The 18,543-nt window shown below is 41.0% G+C and overlaps 1 protein-coding gene across 1 annotated transcript; it reads left to right on the top strand.

Moving 5' to 3' along the window:
• Positions 1-11,843: 11,843 nt before the first annotated feature.
• Positions 11,844-14,001, top strand: LOC311073721 (piggyBac transposable element-derived protein 4-like; the record flags this gene model as incomplete). Its single annotated transcript, XM_084099661.1, has 2 exons — positions 11,844-12,276; positions 12,920-14,001. The coding sequence occupies 2 exons, from the start codon at positions 11,844-11,846 to the stop codon at positions 13,999-14,001; spliced, it is 1,515 nt and encodes a 504-aa protein (XP_083955787.1).
• Positions 14,002-18,543: the final 4,542 nt, after the last annotated feature.

The raw sequence follows: 18,543 nt of genomic DNA, 5'->3' as shown, positions 1-18,543 counted from the left end.
GATAATTCTTATAATTGACATTTCTCTGGGCCAATCGGAATCTTAGCACTTGCGTCAGAATCTTGAAGCACACAGCGTCAACTGAGCTCGGCTCGCCATTGGATGAGACGCCTGGCTACCGTGCGAGTCTAATGGAAACTCACGCATGAATTTTCCTGCATTGAACTTGTTTTAGCGCCGCCAAAGTGAATTTTTGTCCCGCCAAAGTCTTATTTGATCGGTGAGTAATGTAGATGAACGGCTGCGTTTGTGACAGGGCGCATGTTTAACTGAAAGAACGAGCAGAGAGAGAGAGAGAGAGAGAGCCGGTCGCGCGCGCACACTCTCTCTGTGTAAACGACTTCACCGTCTCCAAACTAGGTGCTGTGTTGCTCTCTCTCCCTCGCACATATTAATCAAAATAAATCGACACGGTGGTAAAAGGTCGGAAGACCAAAGTTTCATGTGGAGCATTCGGAGATTTTTTTTTTCCTGAATTACTGCTGGGTGTGAATTGTGCTAAATAAGTTGTTTCCTTATCTTCTCTGAAAAGCGTTCCGCACATTCAGCGGACATAAAACAACACTTTAATTAAACAAAAAAAAAAAAAAACTATACAGTGATGAAATGTTTTCTATGTTGACACAAATCTTGGATGTCCATGTCCTTCTGCTGGGATAATCACACAACGCGCACGACACGTCCAATTCGTGAACTAATGACTCCTTTGAACCGATTCACTTTAATGAATGGTTAAAACAACTGATCTTTCCAGCAGTGAACTCAGGAGACTCTGAATCGGTGTATAACAAATCAGTAACACTTTACAATAAGGTTCTATTTATTACATAAATTATATAAAAAGTACAGTTTACTAACTCAAGCTTAAACTTTAAAATAAATAAAACCACTTGTTTTTTTTTGAAAAGCATATGACTACATTTTTCCACACAGTGCTATCAAGAATCGATAAGAGAATCGTTAAAGAATCGGATCGATAATCAGAATCGTCAGTGGCATTATTATTGATAAAATCTTATCAATTCCCATCCCTATGTGAAGACAGTAAAATTATAATCAAACATTAAAGAACATACATGTTATTTTTAATAGTTTTTTTTTTTTTTAGAGTTAGAAGATTAAAACATTTTGCTAACATGAGGTCTTATTGTGTCACTGTCAGTCTTTTTACATCAGTGCAAAACTAGGGTATGCAGATTAAGACCACTATTCATCAGCATGCATTGATTAATCCCACCATGGCATGTAGCAAAAAAAAAAAGTTAGTCTGCATGCCCCTGCATTTTTTGTCTTATATTTATATCATATTATGTTGTTATTAGAATAATCACATGAGCAAGAGTGCCGTTTTCCTGTGCAAAATTGCAAATTAACAATAAATTAACATTGTGAGTTACTTTTTAAACACAATATTGTTAATATTGTTTGTTTTCCCCTTATTTCGCCGACGAGAATTTAAAATGAAACCGCAGCAGATTCTCAGTGCAACAGACAGCGATGATTTTTTTTACTGAAATCTGCGTTTTGAACGAATAATTTTAACAATTCAATGAACAACCACTTGCTTTCTCTGAATGAATCAGCCGTTTGAACAAATCGGTTGAATGAATGACTCCCTCAACTCACTTACTAAGACAGTGACTTGCCGCCACCTACTGCCGTTTTTAGTTTCATATTTAAAGTAGCTACCCTTTAATTAAAACGTTAAAATTAGGAATTATTTCATATTTAAATATTGAATAAAAAGCTAATCTCATAGCTTTATTTATACAATTTTATACTACAGGGCCGTTGAATGCTTGAATCTGATTGGTTGACGAACGTTCTAAGGTGTGCATTATTTTCAGGGAAACGCACGGCTAAAGTAGTTCCAGGCAGGTCTTGACCGCATTACAGTTCCATATCACTTCGCGTAGTCAACTGTAATAACAGAAAATAGGATACAATTCATAACAAGAAAAAGCATTTAGCCCCATGCGCTTGATCTGCAATTTTCAATGTCTAGCTTCACAATCAATGGAAACATGCAGTTTAATTTTAATAAATAAAGTATATAGTCCTATATGTAGCAGCCCTTGGATCCAAAAGAGAGAGTCTCGACTGATGCATAAGGTGTTTCTTTATTTAGTTCGCCAAACCAGCATGACGTTCAACTTTCAATTCATCATCACCTTAGCACCGTGAAAACTGTATTAAAAAACATACATACAACAAACATTTCACACACTTGGTTTCACGGCTACAAACGTCATTACGTAAACAAACATTTAGGATGACAAACATTAATTACACAGCAAAATAAACCATACATATGTGCAAACAATATTCAGATTTATATATGAATAAAACATATCGTACCTCGCTGCGCTCACCAAGGAATGCAAACAATATACGATAGTCCTTTCTTCCGTCATGAAACGGGCGTCGAATTATTTAAGTTCACGAACAAACAATTCAAATAAAATCCATGTAGGCTCAAACACAGTTGCGTACCATTCACACCCGCCAGCTACCTTTTAAAAGCTCATCTTCTCTTGTGCAAACTACGGTGCCACCAAAGGGACAAATTTCAACATCACAGGTGCATAGGATTTCCGGTCAATCACATACAGATAACATTAAAGCGCATACAAAATATAGATTTATTTGAATAAAGTACAAACATTAAACAAATATTTTACCAATAACCCAACCCATATTTCATTTAATCAACAACATACATTAAACTCCAAAGTGGTCCTTTACACTCCCACCAATCATGTCATGATAATGCAACACCAAATAAATCCTACATGATTCTTAAGATCTTATAGACCACTTACTATCCCAATATTGGACAATTGTGCAAATAAGCATAGAGTTATGTTAATATGATGGGTTATGTATGCATGTTTGTTTGAGCATGTATGTATGTGAAAGTATACTTTATGACTATTCGCTTTCAAGAAGCAGCACCAACTTTTGAATGGGCCTCTCTATAACAGAAGGTTTAGATGGACACTGATGTTTTCCTGATTTCTGTTCTCCAACTCGTATTTTGACTCTTCGCACTAAGCCATCACTATCCATAAAGGTTTCCACTACTCGCCCCAACTGCCACTGGTTTCTTGGGAGGATGTCTTCCTTTATAATGACCACATCATTCACTTTGAGATTGCGCCGGGCCACATGCCACTTCTGTCGTGTGGAAATGTTCTGGAGATATTCCCTCTTCCATCGACTCCAGAACTGCTCGATCAAATATTGAACTCGGCGCCATCGCTTTGTACAGTATACATCCTCACTTTCAAATTTCCCAGGAGGTGGAAGAGCAATTTTTGACTTCATTAGGATTAGATGATTAGGCGTTAAAGGTTCAAGAGAGTTGGGATCATTTATTCCATCTATGCTCAGTGGGCGGCTATTAACGATGGCCATGGCCTCGTAAAATAGTGTCCTAAGGGAGGGATCATCAAGCCTACCTAAACTTTGAGCCAAAGTAGCATCCAACACACTTCGAACCGTGCGTATCTGGCGCTCCCAAACTCCACCAGCATGGCTTGCTGACGGGGCATTGAAGACAAACTCACACTGATGCTCAGCCAGAAACATTTCCAAAGCCTGGTTGTCACACTGTTTAAGTGCTTCTTTCAATTCGTTCCTTGCTCCTATGAAATTCCTGCCTTGGTCACTGTACAGTTGGCGCACTACTCCTCTTAGGCTGATGAGACACCGTAAGGCATTGATAAAGGAGTCAGTGGATAGATCTTCTAACATTTCAATGTGGACAGCTCGGGAATAGAAACGGGTAAATATCAAGCCGTACCTTTTGTACTCCTTCCTACACCTTTTAATGACAAATGGTCCAAAGCAGTCCATTCCGCAGTATGTGAACGGGGCAGATGCTTCAACACGCTCTTTAGGAAGCTCAGCCATACGCTGCTCTTCTACCGGACGCCTCAGCTTCCTGCACTGAACACACTTGTGTATCAGTTTCGCAACCAACTTGCTGCCACTGATGATCCAGAATCCATTTGCTCTAAGCTCCATTTGAGTTTGACTTCGACCTTGATGGCATACTTGTGAATGATAGTGCGACAATACAAGCTGAGTGATATGGCTGTCTTTGGGTAGAATGCGCGGGTGCCTAAATTCTTCACTAAGTGATGAATGTTTCAGTCTTCCACCAACACAAAGTATGCCTTCTTTAAGAATGGGATCAAGACTAAAAAGAGGGCTAGAACATGGAAGACTTTCCCCTGTTTCAAGTGCCTTTATCTCTCGACTGAAAGCTTGCTGTTGGACAAGTTTTATCACTGCTTTAGCAGCACTCTCACGCTCTTTGACAGTCGCAACATCAGTTTGACACTTTCGTCCAGACACTAGTCTCTTAATTCTTGCCACTACCTTAAGGAGGGTTGTCCAAGAGGATAACCTAGACAGGCGATCAAGCACGTTCGTGCAATCGGTCACTCTTATTGCAAATGCCTGAATGGTTTTAACCTCTGGGTCACCAACCAACAGGTCGGGTGACGAAGTGGGTTCCGGATGGACCTCTTCCTTCCACAAAAATTCAGGACCTGATAGCCAGGTTGTTGATAAAATGTCTGATGCACGGAGCCCCCTAGAGGCGTGATCAGCTGGATTTTCTGTTGTATCAACATAATGCCACTGGCTCGGATTGGTGTACTCTCGTATAAGCTGAACACGATTCGCCACAAAGATATGAAATCTCCGTGCTTCGTTGTTGATATATGCTAGAGTGACTTGAGAATCTGTCCAGAAGAATTCCTCATCAATCTTCATATTTAGCTCTGATTTCAGCAGAATGCTCAATCTGGCTGCGACCACAGCAGCTGAAAGTTCTAAACGGGGGATGCTTGTGATCTTTGATGGTGCAACCCTAGCCTTTGCCATGACGAAACTGCAGTGAACTTTGTTCCTGACATCCTTACATCGAAGGTAAGAACATGCACCATAGCCTACACTGCTAGCGTCTGCAAAGTGGTGCAATTCTATGCTCACAATCTTGCCAAAGTCTTGTGGGTGATAACATCTTGGGATCCAGACTACTTTAAGGCCTCGAAGACCAGCCTTCCATTCCTCCCACCGTGGAAGCAAGTCCTCAGGAAGCAGATCATCCCATCCAATGCTCCGACGACACAGTTCCTGCAGAATGCACTTTCCACTTAGAACGAATGGAGCCACAAAACCCAGAGGATCATACAAGGAAGCTATGACAGATAGAATGCCGCGGCGTGTGTTTGGCCTGTCTTTCAAGTTTATGTTGAAACTGAAACTGTCACTTTCAATTAGCCACTGAATACCCAGTGCATATTCTATTGAGGCTGAATCAGGATTGAGGTCAAGCTGTTTGACCCTTGACGCTCTTTCGGATGCCTCAACACAATGAAGAGCCTCACTTTCATTCGAGTTGAATTTGTGGAGTCGCAGGCCTCCTCTTTTACACAACTCTTGTGCTTCAACTACCAGTTCACAGGCCTCCTTAACTGTGGGAACACTCACTAGCCCATCATCAACGTAGAAACTATTTTCAACAAATGCCGCTGCAGAGGGATAATGTGCTTTGTATTGCTGTGCAAGATATTTCAGGCCAAAGTTAGCGCACCCTGGAGAGGAAGCAGCGCCGAAGAGATGGACTGCCATCTGGTATTCCTTGGGCTCACTTCCAAGGTCTCCATGCTCCCACCATAGAAACCTCAGGTAACTGCGATTGTCAGGTGTGACGAAGAACTGATGAAACATCCTTTCAATATCGCAGATGATGGCCACCTTCTCCTTTCTGAAACGACAGAGAACTCCCACCAGGGAATTAATCATATCGGGGCCTGTCAGCAAAGTATCGTTCAACGAGATGCTACAAAATTTAGCTGAACAATCAAAGACAACTCTCAATTTGCCAGGCTTCTTCGGGTGGTACACACCGTGGTGGGGTATGTACCAAACAACATCTCCGACAGATACCTCTGGGGCTGGCTCTGCGTCACCTTTGTTGATCACATCCTCCATGAAGGCCTGGTAATGACCATAAAACTGTTGATTGGCCTTGAACTTCCTCTTTAAGTGCTGCAAGCGAATTATGGCCAGCTTCTTATTGTTAGGTAATGATGGGGGATTTTGGCCTTTAAATGGGAGGGGCATCTCCAAATGACCGTCCTCTTTCTGCCGAATGTTTTCACTAAGAATCTGTATGAAGCGCACATCGTCTTGAGAGACACATTTATCCTCAGAATTCCTCTCATTGAAGTCAGACTCCAGAACCTTCAAGATGTCTGCGGCTGATGGAACTGGCATCTCTCTCACTGCAACCCTATGTACGAATCTTTGACTTCCCTGTCTATCCAAGTGGGGATTAGCTGCTCCTATGATACTCCATCCCAACTCTGTCTTCTGTGCGAATGGTTCATTCTCACCACCAGTGATGACCTCAAGGGGAGCTAAAGCTGAAGGACAATCACAGCCGATCAACAGTCCCACTGCGCAGTCTTGAAGAGATGGCAAGTTATTTGCAAGATGTTTGAGGTGAGGCCACTGCAATGCTGTGGTTCTGGTTGGTATACAAGACTTATCAACAGGAATAAAGTCACGTGTGTATGCTTGCCGTAACTGTATGTGATTTTCAGAATGAAAGTTTCGAACTAGCAAACCACACACACTTTGACTGGCTATAACTGTGTCTACAGCAGTCATTGTACTAAGCTTCAACTGTAATGGTTGAGAAACTACATCCAGCTCTCTGACAAGGTCTTCCAAGACAAAAGATGAATCACTCTGTGTGTCGAGAAGAGCATAGGTAAGAATTTCCTTCTGGGGTTCTTTCATAGATGACAAGAAAACCGGAACAATACTTGAGGTAGCAGAAGAATTCTGAGTCACTGCATGGGACAAAACTTTGCGGACTTGCTGATTTGCTTGTCCTTCTGTGGAATCAGAAGTGGAACTTCTCTTTGTTTCACCGGCTCTCTCCTCTCTCTCTTCATGCAGACAGGTTGGATGGCGCCGGCTACACACTCCACAGACATGCCGCGTTTTACAATCTTTAGTTATATGTCCCTTACGCAAACATCCAAAGCATAGATAATTTTGATGTATGAACACCCTTTTATCTCTCATAGACTTGGCAGCAAAGACTGGGCACTTAGCAGTGCCGTGCAGTTCATCCTTACAGACAGGGCATGGCAGCTTTGGCTTGAAGGGAGACAAACTTTCTGACTTAAATTTTGTTTGGGCACTTGTACTGAGGGCCTTTGCCCTCTTAGGGAACCTTTCATCTACTGAGCTGGAGCTCAAGAAGGAAGAAGTGATGGGATTACAGGCTATACGGGCTTCCTTCAGCACAAACTTAGTAAAGTGTTCAAAGATTGGATATTCTCCAAATGCATCAAGCTGCTCTACTACGATTCGGCTCCATTTGCGGACAATCCAGTCTGGTAATTTTTTCAAGAGCTTATGATTTTCCTCACAATCATTTAAAATGGCCAATCCTTTGACATGGGGCATAGCTTCTTCACAGCTCTTTAAAAAGTCAGCAAAATCTCTAAGTGCCAGAGAATCATTAGGACTAATCTTAGGCCATTTCATCAACTTATCTCGAAACGCTTTCTGCACAATGAATGGATTTCCATACCTGTCCTTTAAAACTGCCCAAGCACCTTCATATGCATCATCAGAGTTCCGGTAAAAGAATCCTTCCACAGCCTTCCGTGCCTCTCCTGAGAGGTAGCCTTTCAAATAAAGCATTTTTTCACTAGCAGAGATAGGTTTCCTGTCAATCAGAATTGTGAACGACATCCAAAAGTCAACAAATTTCAAAGGATCACCAGCAAACATGGTTGGTTCAGGAACAGGCAGACGATTTAGACTTAATGAGCTTGCAATTGCTTCAGCTAAGTTGGCTGTTACACTCTGAGATGATGGTTGCGATTGGAACAGGGAGACTCCTGTATCTAGTTGTCTGTTTGAATATGTAGCCGGAGTGGTTCTGACAACAGAGGCTGTATTTGGTTCTCCCACCATGTTCTCCACATCACCTTCCAGTTTATTGTATGTTCTAACTCGAGCTGCAGCCACTTTCACATCCATGCTTGCTTGCAGCATTTTTAGCCTTGTTTTCTCCTCTTCTAACTTCAGTTCCACTTCTACTTGTTTCTGCTTCATTTCTATCAACATTTGTGACTCATGGAGTTTCCATTCACTTTCCAGCTTAATAAGTTTGGCCTGTTGAGCTTGTATCTCTTCAATAGACTTTGCCTGTTCTAATTTGGCTGCGAGATCTGCTTCCGCATCTGCTCGCTTGCTAGAAGCCTTAGAGCTTGTGATTGACAGGTTATCTAATTTTATGGATTCTTCTGAAATAACACTTTCGGTGCTTGTCTCACCAAAGACAGATTTATATTCTTCACGACTTAAAATCATTCGCACTCTTTCTTTTTCAGCTTCCTCTTTAAAGGTCTCTTGAACTAGACCTACATCAAGCCGTCTACTCACAAGGTCACATATTTCTGTTGTCAGTGTGTTACAAGCATCCAATTTCTGCACAATCTCTGGTGTGCTAAGAGAATTTCGTTGAAGTGGCTCATAATTTTGATTTACACGGTCATATCCACTCTGAATGTGTCGGTTTATTTTATCAAGATCCTCCTTAAAACAGAATTTCTTAAGCCTAGTTCTAGCTTCTCGTGCTATCTGCTTCCAAGATTCATAGGCTTTCAAAAATGCCTTTACGTGCCTTTTAGCTTCCTCTTCACGCATTTGTTTGCCTTTTTCTGTAAGCTTTCGTTCACGAGAGACTGTTTCTTCTGAGCCTCTAGATTCCTCTTCTGACATGTTTGTATCACTAATTGATGTATTTCTAGATTTAAGTGATTCAGGGAGCTGTGGTTATAAGATGGTGGTGTAACCTAACACTACTCACTTCAAATATTAAGATAGACCTACCCCAAAATGTCAAATAAATACCAAAAAACACTTTAAATATTCAAGACAGCTTAATAAAAATTAGAATGGCTAAAGTTAATTTTCGAAATGTACAGCTCTTTACCATACAGTTTCACATTTCACAAGTTTTAAATTTTAAGAGTGAAAATAAACCATTAAACATTTCATAATATGTGTGACCTTTTCAAATATTTCACAATTCACTCATAAACACCAGAGTCTGTTATTTAGCCTTACGACTTGGATCAATCAGGATATGGCCATGTAAGTAAACAGTTCAGTTTGTTCGTTTTCTTTTTTTTTTTTTTTTCGATAACCAAAGTCTCTCACCGCATCTAGTCTCTGTTAAACGTGCTACCAATATACGACCTTGCCTGGATGTGTGGAACAAACAATGGCGACCTCCGGAACGAAGACGACACAGCAGATGACTCAGATGTAGCGTCGAGTTTTCACTGTAGCAGCCCTTGGATCCAAAAGAGAGAGTCTCGACTGATGCATAAGGTGTTTCTTTATTTAGTTCGCCAAACCAGCATGACGTTCAACTTTCAATTCATCATCACCTTAGCACCGTGAAAACTGTATTAAAAAACATACATACAACAAACATTTCACACACTTGGTTTCACGGCTACAAACGTCATTACGTAAACAAACATTTAGGATGACAAACATTAATTACACAGCAAAATAAACCATACATATGTGCAAACAATATTCAGATTTATATATGAATAAAACATATCGTACCTCGCTGCGCTCACCAAGGAATGCAAACAATATACGATAGTCCTTTCTTCCGTCATGAAACGGGCGTCGAATTATTTAAGTTCACGAACAAACAATTCAAATAAAATCCATGTAGGCTCAAACACAGTTGCGTACCATTCACACCCGCCAGCTACCTTTTAAAAGCTCATCTTCTCTTGTGCAAACTACGGTGCCACCAAAGGGACAAATTTCAACATCACAGGTGCATAGGATTTCCGGTCAATCACATACAGATAACATTAAAGCGCATACAAAATATAGATTTATTTGAATAAAGTACAAACATTAAACAAATATTTTACCAATAACCCAACCCATATTTCATTTAATCAACAACATACATTAAACTCCAAAGTGGTCCTTTACACTATATAATCAATAGAAAATTAAACTGAATATAGGCTAAATAAATAATTATTGATAGGCCTAATTGTTAAAAGGGCTTTGTGTTTCATTTATTTGGCTAGTCTACTGTCATCTGTCAATAATAGAAACAAAAGAATGAACGAGTTAATTAAAACGAATTTAATTAATAAATAAATAATAATAATGACGCACATGCTTTTCTGTCTCATTATTGCATCATCTCTCTCTAATAACTGCATTAATAACTGCATAAAGCCGGGGACACACTTTAAGGCCGGTTATGAATGTAATTTGATACTTATGACTGATCATGCCCAAACGCGTGTTCAGCGCGTTCAGTCTGTGTTCAGAGTCGGTGTTTAAAATCTGCTGCAGTCGATGAAAACAGTCAGAGAATGTGTCAGCTAGTCGTGTGTCCCAGCATTAGTCTGCTATCAGTGGCTCAAGAGCGTTTTAATGACAAAAACTTTACAAACGTCTTGAAATACATAATCTGAACAATGTTTGAGGTGTGGTAACTGTAGTATAAGCGGAATAATTGACTTCAGGCCGTTGAATTATTAGAAAAATAATGCACACACGCTTCGCGACTGCATTACCACCTCGGGTGTGCATTATTTTTCTAATAATTCAACGGCCTGTCGTCAATTATTCCTTACGTAAATGGAGTGTAAATATATTAATACCAGTTCTGATGCCGCTTCTGTCACCTCTGCACTGCAAAGATGGATTTTGAATCAATGATTTAATTTGACTGGTAACACTGGTACTGTGTTGTTATTATTATTCTAATAAAATTTAATTGGAATGTTAGAATTTGACATAAAAGGTGATGCACACCTCTAAATAAGTTTAGAAAAAAATCCATGTGAAAATGCCCCTGGAAATCAATTTAAGGTTGCAAATATTGCCCCTTAATAAAAATATTCATTTCTGTCACTGCTGTGAACTGACCACTGCATAGAATATGAAAAATATGAATATCTTCGTGAGTCTGCTGTCAATAACCGGCTTAAACCAGCCATGGTACCAGTTCAAAAACATAATCAGTAAAATATCATCTAATTATTATCAACAAAACTTTGAAAAAATCGAGATATATTTTTGTCAATATTGCGCACCCCTAATGTACGGTATTAATTTCTTCATGTCTTAAAAAGCCTTAGAACAGCTCAAATTGCTTATCAGGCAAATTGCTTAGCCTTCAAATTGTTTGAAAAAAAAAATTAAGGAACAAACCCGAAAATGATCACCGTCTCCATCCCCCGTAACACTCCAATCTTACACACATTCACAAATCGCCACCTAAAGAAGCGTTACGTGCGTTTCATCATGAAATGTATGTGAACACACTTAGAATCTGAAATTATTATCTATGTCAATATCATTGATTGATTCACTTCCGTTGCAAAGATCATTAGTTATTAGGGGCCACTAACACGACACCGTTCTAACAGAAAACCCTTAACCCATTTGCGCCGGATGCTGCACAACGCAACATTCCATCTCCCGCCGGTTGCTGCGTAGCGCAACATTCTTTTTGCGTCATCGTTTTCATCGTTTTCATGACAAGTGCAGCATTTAACTCACTGTCATTGGTTCAAATACACATGAGGTGGGTCTTGTTCATTTGTTTAAGACCACGTAACCACCAAAATGTACTGTGGTTGGCTGAAAATCACGTCAATCAATCAGACATACACGTGCGGTTTAGTTTATGTTTTTAGTGACAAGGCTGCCTAGCGACAATTAGCGAGTAGCTAGTAGCAATGGAAATGGATGATTTTAACAGCAATGGCAGTGATATTGAAGTAGATTGTGAGGTACTTGACCATGAGAGGGAGGACGAGGATGATTTTGTGCCGGATCCTCTAGACAGGGCACAGGAGTGGGATCTGTGGGACTCCGACGAGGAGGATGATGACTTTCGGGGATTCCAGGTTGACTGGAGAACCGATAATTACGAGCCTCGGGCTAAGAAACGATTCACTCGTACATCCGGGGTGAAGCAACCGATCCCCGTAGATGCTAGCCCCCTGGATGTCTTCTCGATGATATTCACGGATGAGTTGTGGGACATGTTGGTGACCAAAACTAATCGCTATGCGGAACAGGCGCGAGGACAGACCCCCACGAACTCAAAGTGGACACCAGTCTCAAAAACTGAGATGAAAACATTTCTCGGGCTGTGTCTCGCTTTTGGTATCCTAAAGCTGCCATCACGCCGAGACTACTGGAGGCAGAATAAATGGTTATATCAAACCAGCGTTCCCAAGGCGATGTCAGGGGACCGTTTTGACATGATCTGGAGGTAATTATTATGTTTATTTGTTTTCTTGTGCTCTCTTCCGAGTTTCGTTCTCTTCTCTTAGAAAACGGAATGGCCAGTAATGACAGTGGTGCTATAGCACTATTACTAATATAATGGTGATGATGGTTGATGATGATAATAATAAATACAATGATGCTAATTATAAATACAATACTGGCATAAATAATGCATAGCATAATAAATAGTAATAATGAATAAATAACATCATAAATAGTAATACAATTATGGCACAATGAATAAATAACAATAAATATAAATACTATAAATAACATAATACATGTAAATAAATAAATAAATACAATGATGCTAATTATAAATACAATACTGGCATAAATAATGCATAGCATAATAAATAGTAATAATGAATAAATAAAATCATAAATAGTAATACAATTATGGCACAATGAATAAATAACAATAAATATAAATACTATAAATAACATAATACATGTAAATAAATACAATGATGGAAATACATGTTAGGCTTAAATTCTTTATCATATGTATTTTCAGATATCTCCACCTGCAAGATAACTTGGATCCGGCGGTTCATGGACCTCCTCCTGGTTAGATTCAACGCGCTGTATGAGGTCAATGGCTTTGTATGCGTGGATGAGTCGATGGTGAAATACAAGGGACGCCTGGCCTTCCGGCAGTACCTCCCTATGAAGCCCGTGAAGTGGGGAATCAAGGTGTGGGTGATGGCGGAGAGCAAAACCAGCTACGTCAGCAATTTCCAGGTGTACACGGGGGCCATTGCGGGTCAGACTGAGACAGGCCTGGCTTACCGGGTAGTGTCAGACCTGGCTAAACCTTATTTTGGGTCCAACTTGTGCTTGTATATGGACAACTTTTACACTAGTGTGCAGTTGTTGTTGGATCTGAAGGTCAGGGGGGTGCAAGCGTGTGGCACGGTGCGTGCTGGGAGGAAGGACCTCCCCAAAAATAGGGAGCTAACCAAGAAGGCTGACCTGAGTAAACACCAATTTAATGTGGCGCAGCGGGATGACCTGACCTTCTGCGTCTGGCAGGACACCAAGACTGTGATGGTCCTGTCCAATTATCATGACCCGACTGCTCATGGGTCAGTGAGGAGAAAAACCAATGGTCAGCGGCTGACAGAGGTTCGGGTGCCAGCGTGCCTTGCTGACTATCAGCAGCACATGAAGGAGGTTGATCTTCTGGACCAGATGGTGGGCTACTACCAGATCCATCATCGGTCTACTAAGTGGTGGAGGAGGCTCTTCTTCTACTTTGTCACTGTGGCGGGCTACAACGCCTTTGTCGCTGCCAGGTCTGCTGGAGGACCCGAGTGGACGTACAGGAGGGGCGGCTACAAGGACTGGCTACAGGATCTAACCCAGGAGCTGATCGTGACAGCGAGAAGTGCTCCCTGTGTGCCCACCAGCCCAACAGGAGCTTCGGCTGAACATGATCTGGTGCAGATAAATAACAAGAGGAAGACCTGCAGGGAGTGTTGTTTGAAGCACAGCGGCACCAACGTGCGTCCAGGGTCAACCCTGATGGGGTGCAAGCAGTGCAACATTCCTCTGCACCGCGAGTGCTTCATGCACCACGTTGTTCGGCATAAATGACTCTGTGTGTGTGTGTGTGTGTGTGTGTGTCTGTGTGTCTGTCTGTCTTATCTGTCTGTGTGTTCTGTATGTGTATGTGTGTTAGTTAGTTAGTCACTCAGTGTGTCTGTCTGTCTTGTCTGTCTGTCTGTGTCTGTGTGTGTGTGTGTGTGTGTGTGTGTGTGTATGTGTGTTAGTTAGTCACTCAGTGTGTGTGTGTGTGTGTGTGTGTGTATGTGTGTTAGTTAGTTAGTCACTCAGTGTGTGTGTGTGTGTGTGTGTGTGTTAGTTAGTTAGTCACTCAGTGTGTCTGTCTGTCTTGTCTGTCTGTCTGTGTCTGTGTGTGTGTGTGTGTGTGTGTGTGTGTGTGTGTGTGTGTGTGTGTGTGTGTGTGTATGTGTGTTAGTTAGTCACTCAGTGTGTGTGTGTGTGTGTGTGTGTGTGTATGTGTGTTAGTTAGTTAGTCACTCAGTGTGTGTGTGTGTGTGTGTGTGTGTATGTGTGTTAGTTAGTTAGTCACTCAGTGTGTCTGTCTGTCTTGTCTGTCTGTCTGTGTCTGTGTGTGTGTGTGTGTGTGTGTGTGTGTGTATGTGTGTTAGTTAGTCACTCTGTGTGTGTGTGTGTGTGTGTGTATGTGTGTTAGTTAGTTAGTCACTCAGTGTGTGTGTGTGTGTGTGTGTGTGTATGTGTGTTAGTTAGTTAGTCACTCAGTGTGTCTGTCTGTCTTGTCTGTCTGTCTGTGTCTGTCTGTGTGTGTGTGTGTGTGTGTGTGTGTGTGTGTTAGTTAGTTAGTTAGTCACTCAGTGTGTGTGTGTGTGTGTATGTGTGTTAGTTAGTTAGTCACTCAGTGTGTCTGTCTGTCTTGTCTGTGTGTCTGTGTGTGTGTGTGTGTGTGTGTGTGTATGTGTGTTAGTTAGTCACTCAGTGTGTGTGTGTGTGTGTGTGTGTATGTGTGTTAGTTAGTTAGTTAGTTAGTCACTCAGTGTGTGTGTGTGTGTGTGTGTGTGTGTGTATGTGTGTTAGTTAGTTAGTCACTCAGTGTGTCTGTCTGTCTTGTCTGTGTGTCTGTGTGTGTGTGTGTGTGTGTGTGTGTGTGTGTATGTGTGTTAGTTAGTTAGTTAGTCACTCAGTGTGTGTGTGTGTGTGTATGTGTGTTAGTTAGTTAGTCACTCAGTGTGTCTGTCTGTCTTGTCTGTCTGTCTGTGTCTGTGTGTGTGTGTGTGTGTGTGTATGTGTGTTAGTTAGTTAGTTAGTTAGTCACTCAGTGTGTGTGTGTGTGTGTGTGTGTGTATGTGTGTTAGTTAGTTAGTCACTCAGTGTGTCTGTCTGTCTTGTCTGTGTGTCTGTGTGTGTGTGTGTGTGTGTGTGTGTGTGTATGTGTGTTAGTTAGTTAGTCACTCAGTGTGTGTGTGTGTGTGTGTGTGTGTATGTGTGTTAGTTAGTTAGTCACTCAGTGTGTCTGTCTGTCTTGTCTGTCTGTCTGTGTCTGTGTGTGTGTGTGTGTGTGTGTGTGTGTGTGTGTGTGTGTGTGTATGTGTGTTAGTTAGTTAATCACTCAGTGTGTCTGTCTGTCTTGTCTGTGTGTGTGTGTGTGTGTGTGTATGTTTGTTAGTTAGTCACTCAGTGTGTCTGTCTGTCTTGTCTGTCTGTCTGTGTCTGTGTGTGTGTGTGTGTGTGTGTATGTGTGTTAGTTAGTTAATCACTCAGTGTGTCTGTCTGTCTTGTCTGTCTGTCTGTGTCTGTGTGTGTGTGTGTGTGTGTGTGTGTGTGTGTGTATGTGTGTTAGTTAGTTAATCACTCAGTGTGTCTGTCTGTCTTGTCTGTCTGTCTGTGTCTGTGTGTGTGTGTGTATGTGTGTTAGTTAGTTAATCACTCAGTGTGTCTGTCTGTCTTGTCTGTCTGTCTGTGTCTGTGTGTGTGTGTGTGTGTGTGTTCGTGTATGTGTGTATGTGTGTTTGTTAGTTAGTCACTCAGTGTGTCTGTCTGTCTTGTCTGTCTGTCTGTCTGTGTCTGTGTGTGTGTGTGTGTGTGTGTATGTGTGTTAGTTAGTTAATCACTCAGTGTGTCTGTCTGTCTTGTCTGTCTGTCTGTGTCTGTGTGTGTGTGTGTGTGTGTGTGTGTGTGTGTGTGTGTGTGTGTGTTTGTTAGTTAGTCACTCAGTGTGTCTGTCTGTCTTGTCTGTCTGTCTGTCTGTGTCTGTGTGTGTGTGTGTGTGTGTATGTGTGTTAGTTAGTTAATCACTCAGTGTGTCTGTCTGTCTTGTCTGTCTGTCTGTGTCTGTGTGTGTGTGTGTGTGTGTGTGTGTGTGTGTATGTGTGTTAGTTAGTTAATCACTCAGTGTGTCTGTCTGTCTTGTCTGTCTGTCTGTGTCTGTGTGTGTGTGTGTGTGTGTGTGTATGTGTGTTAGTTAGTTAATCACTCAGTGTGTCTGTCTGTCTTGTCTGTCTGTCTGTGTCTGTGTGTGTGTGTGTGTGTGTGTGTATGTGTGTTAGTTAGTTAATCACTCAGTGTGTCTGTCTGTCTTGTCTGTGTGTGTGTATGTGTGTTAGTTAGTTACTCAGTGTGCCTGTCTGTCTTGTCTGTCTGTGTGTATGTGTGTTAGTTAGTTAAGCAGTTTATTGTCAGTTATTTATGTTATGTTATATTTATTGTCAGTTATTTATGTTATGTTATATTTATTGTCAGTTATTTACTTAGTCTGTCTGAGACTGTTCCCTGTTCCATCTCAGGACTTTCCCCACCCCTCCCCACCTCTCCCTCATAACAAGGTGCCTTGTTCAATGTTGGCATGTTTAAAATTTGTATTTGTTGTATTTTATATAATTTATGTATAATGATTTTGATGAATTATAATGATTATAATGATTTTAAGAATGTTTTGAAAAATGTTGGTATGATATTGCTAAAGGAGCATGGTGGAATAAAACCTGTGATTCTTACCTTTACAATGCTTTTTATTTCATGTTTCTAGGTGCTACAGAGGCTTAGATATTAAGGTTTTGGGTAGACGTTGACAATTCTTAGTATTTTTTCAGAAAACCCTCAGGAAATAAGGTTATTTATTCTAGAATGCCATAGGATTCTATAGGCGTTTTTAGCAGGCGTTTTAGGAGTAAATGGGTTAATGCGATCCGGCCGCTCATCCGCACAAAACAGTGCCTGGTGGCTCGAGAACGCAAACCATGAAATAGGTTCCAAGGTGTCGTGTTAGCAGCCCCTAAGTTAAAGGGATACTTCACCTCTGGAAAGACGAATGTGTATTTAAAATAGGTCATTTATGTCGAAGAAATGTGAAATTATTTTTGAATTTGGAGCTTTCTAGACTGAGAAAAGCCAGAAAATGTATTTTTGGCTTATGTGGATGAAAGACAACAACTTTCATGTAAACACTACATTCAGATTCACCAATCGGAATGAATTCAGCTAGATTGAAACAAAAGGTGTGCATGTAAACAATGAATGGTGACCGCAGAAAGCAAAAGCCGAATCCCGGACATTTTGGACGATCTCGACGGCTGGACATGTCCGGGAAAAAGAGGATGGCATTGGAAATCAAACGCACTGGCACTGATCTGTGATAGGTCTGTTAGCGCATTAGGTCCAACCCCCTATGGGCGAGTTTGAAAGGGTGGGAACTAGTGCTTGTAGTCTCAACAGAAATCCCCCCCTCTTACACTTCCTCCGACAATGACGCAAAATGCCGAAGTGTAAAGAGGTAAATACAGATTTCTCCCGTCTCAGGGGAAAATGAGAGGGTGTTGCACGACCATTCAATAGTATGACTGGGTTTCTAACAATGCAAAGCTTAATGCAAATGGGTGGAGTGTTCCTTTAATAACTAATTATTGTTGCAAGAGAAGTGAATCAATCAAAATTAACTTTAGCTGGACAATAACTTTCTTCTAGAGCTGCTGTAAAGCCAAAACAATCTCTGTCAATCACTTTAATTTCCTATTATCTCTGTAAAGCCGCTTTGAAACAATCCATATTGTTAAAAGTGCTATATAAATGAAGATGACTTGACTTTTGACTACAAGCCTTCACATTTTTTGAAAAAAAGGTTATCTCTGCGCAAACCTCAAAAACGCAAACCCAAGTCATCTTCATTTATATAGCGCTTTTAACAATGTAGATTGTTTCAAAGCGGCTTTACAGAGATAAACGTATAATTTAGGGTAACAGAGATTGTTTTGGCTTTATAGCGGTTCTTTAGTAAAGTTATTTTCCAGCTAAAGTTAGTTTTGATTGATTCGCTTCCGTCGCAACGATCATTTGTTATTAAATTAGGGGCCGCTAAGACGACACCATTCCCTCTACACAGACTTTAAACGCGAACCTGTGAGAAATGCTGATGGCGTTCACATGCGCATTAAGAATTGGTTCTATAGTTATGTGCGTTAGAATATATGTGCGCAGGTTTGTAATTCCCTACAAGCCAAGCCTAAACAAAGTACTGGTCTTTCCTTATAAATTTTGATACAGAATTTTATTTTGTTGCTTTGGGGTAGGAACGCGAAACTAATTTCCCCGACAACGCTTTATCTGTAGAGTGGGAAAGAGATC

The sequence above is a fragment of the Abramis brama genome (genome assembly GCF_963993115.1).
Source record: "Abramis brama genome assembly, chromosome: 22".
In the NCBI taxonomy this organism is placed as follows: domain Eukaryota; kingdom Metazoa; phylum Chordata; class Actinopteri; order Cypriniformes; family Leuciscidae; genus Abramis; species Abramis brama.
Note: the sequence above shows the minus strand (reverse complement) of the source record. Positions and strands in the feature narration are given on the sequence as shown.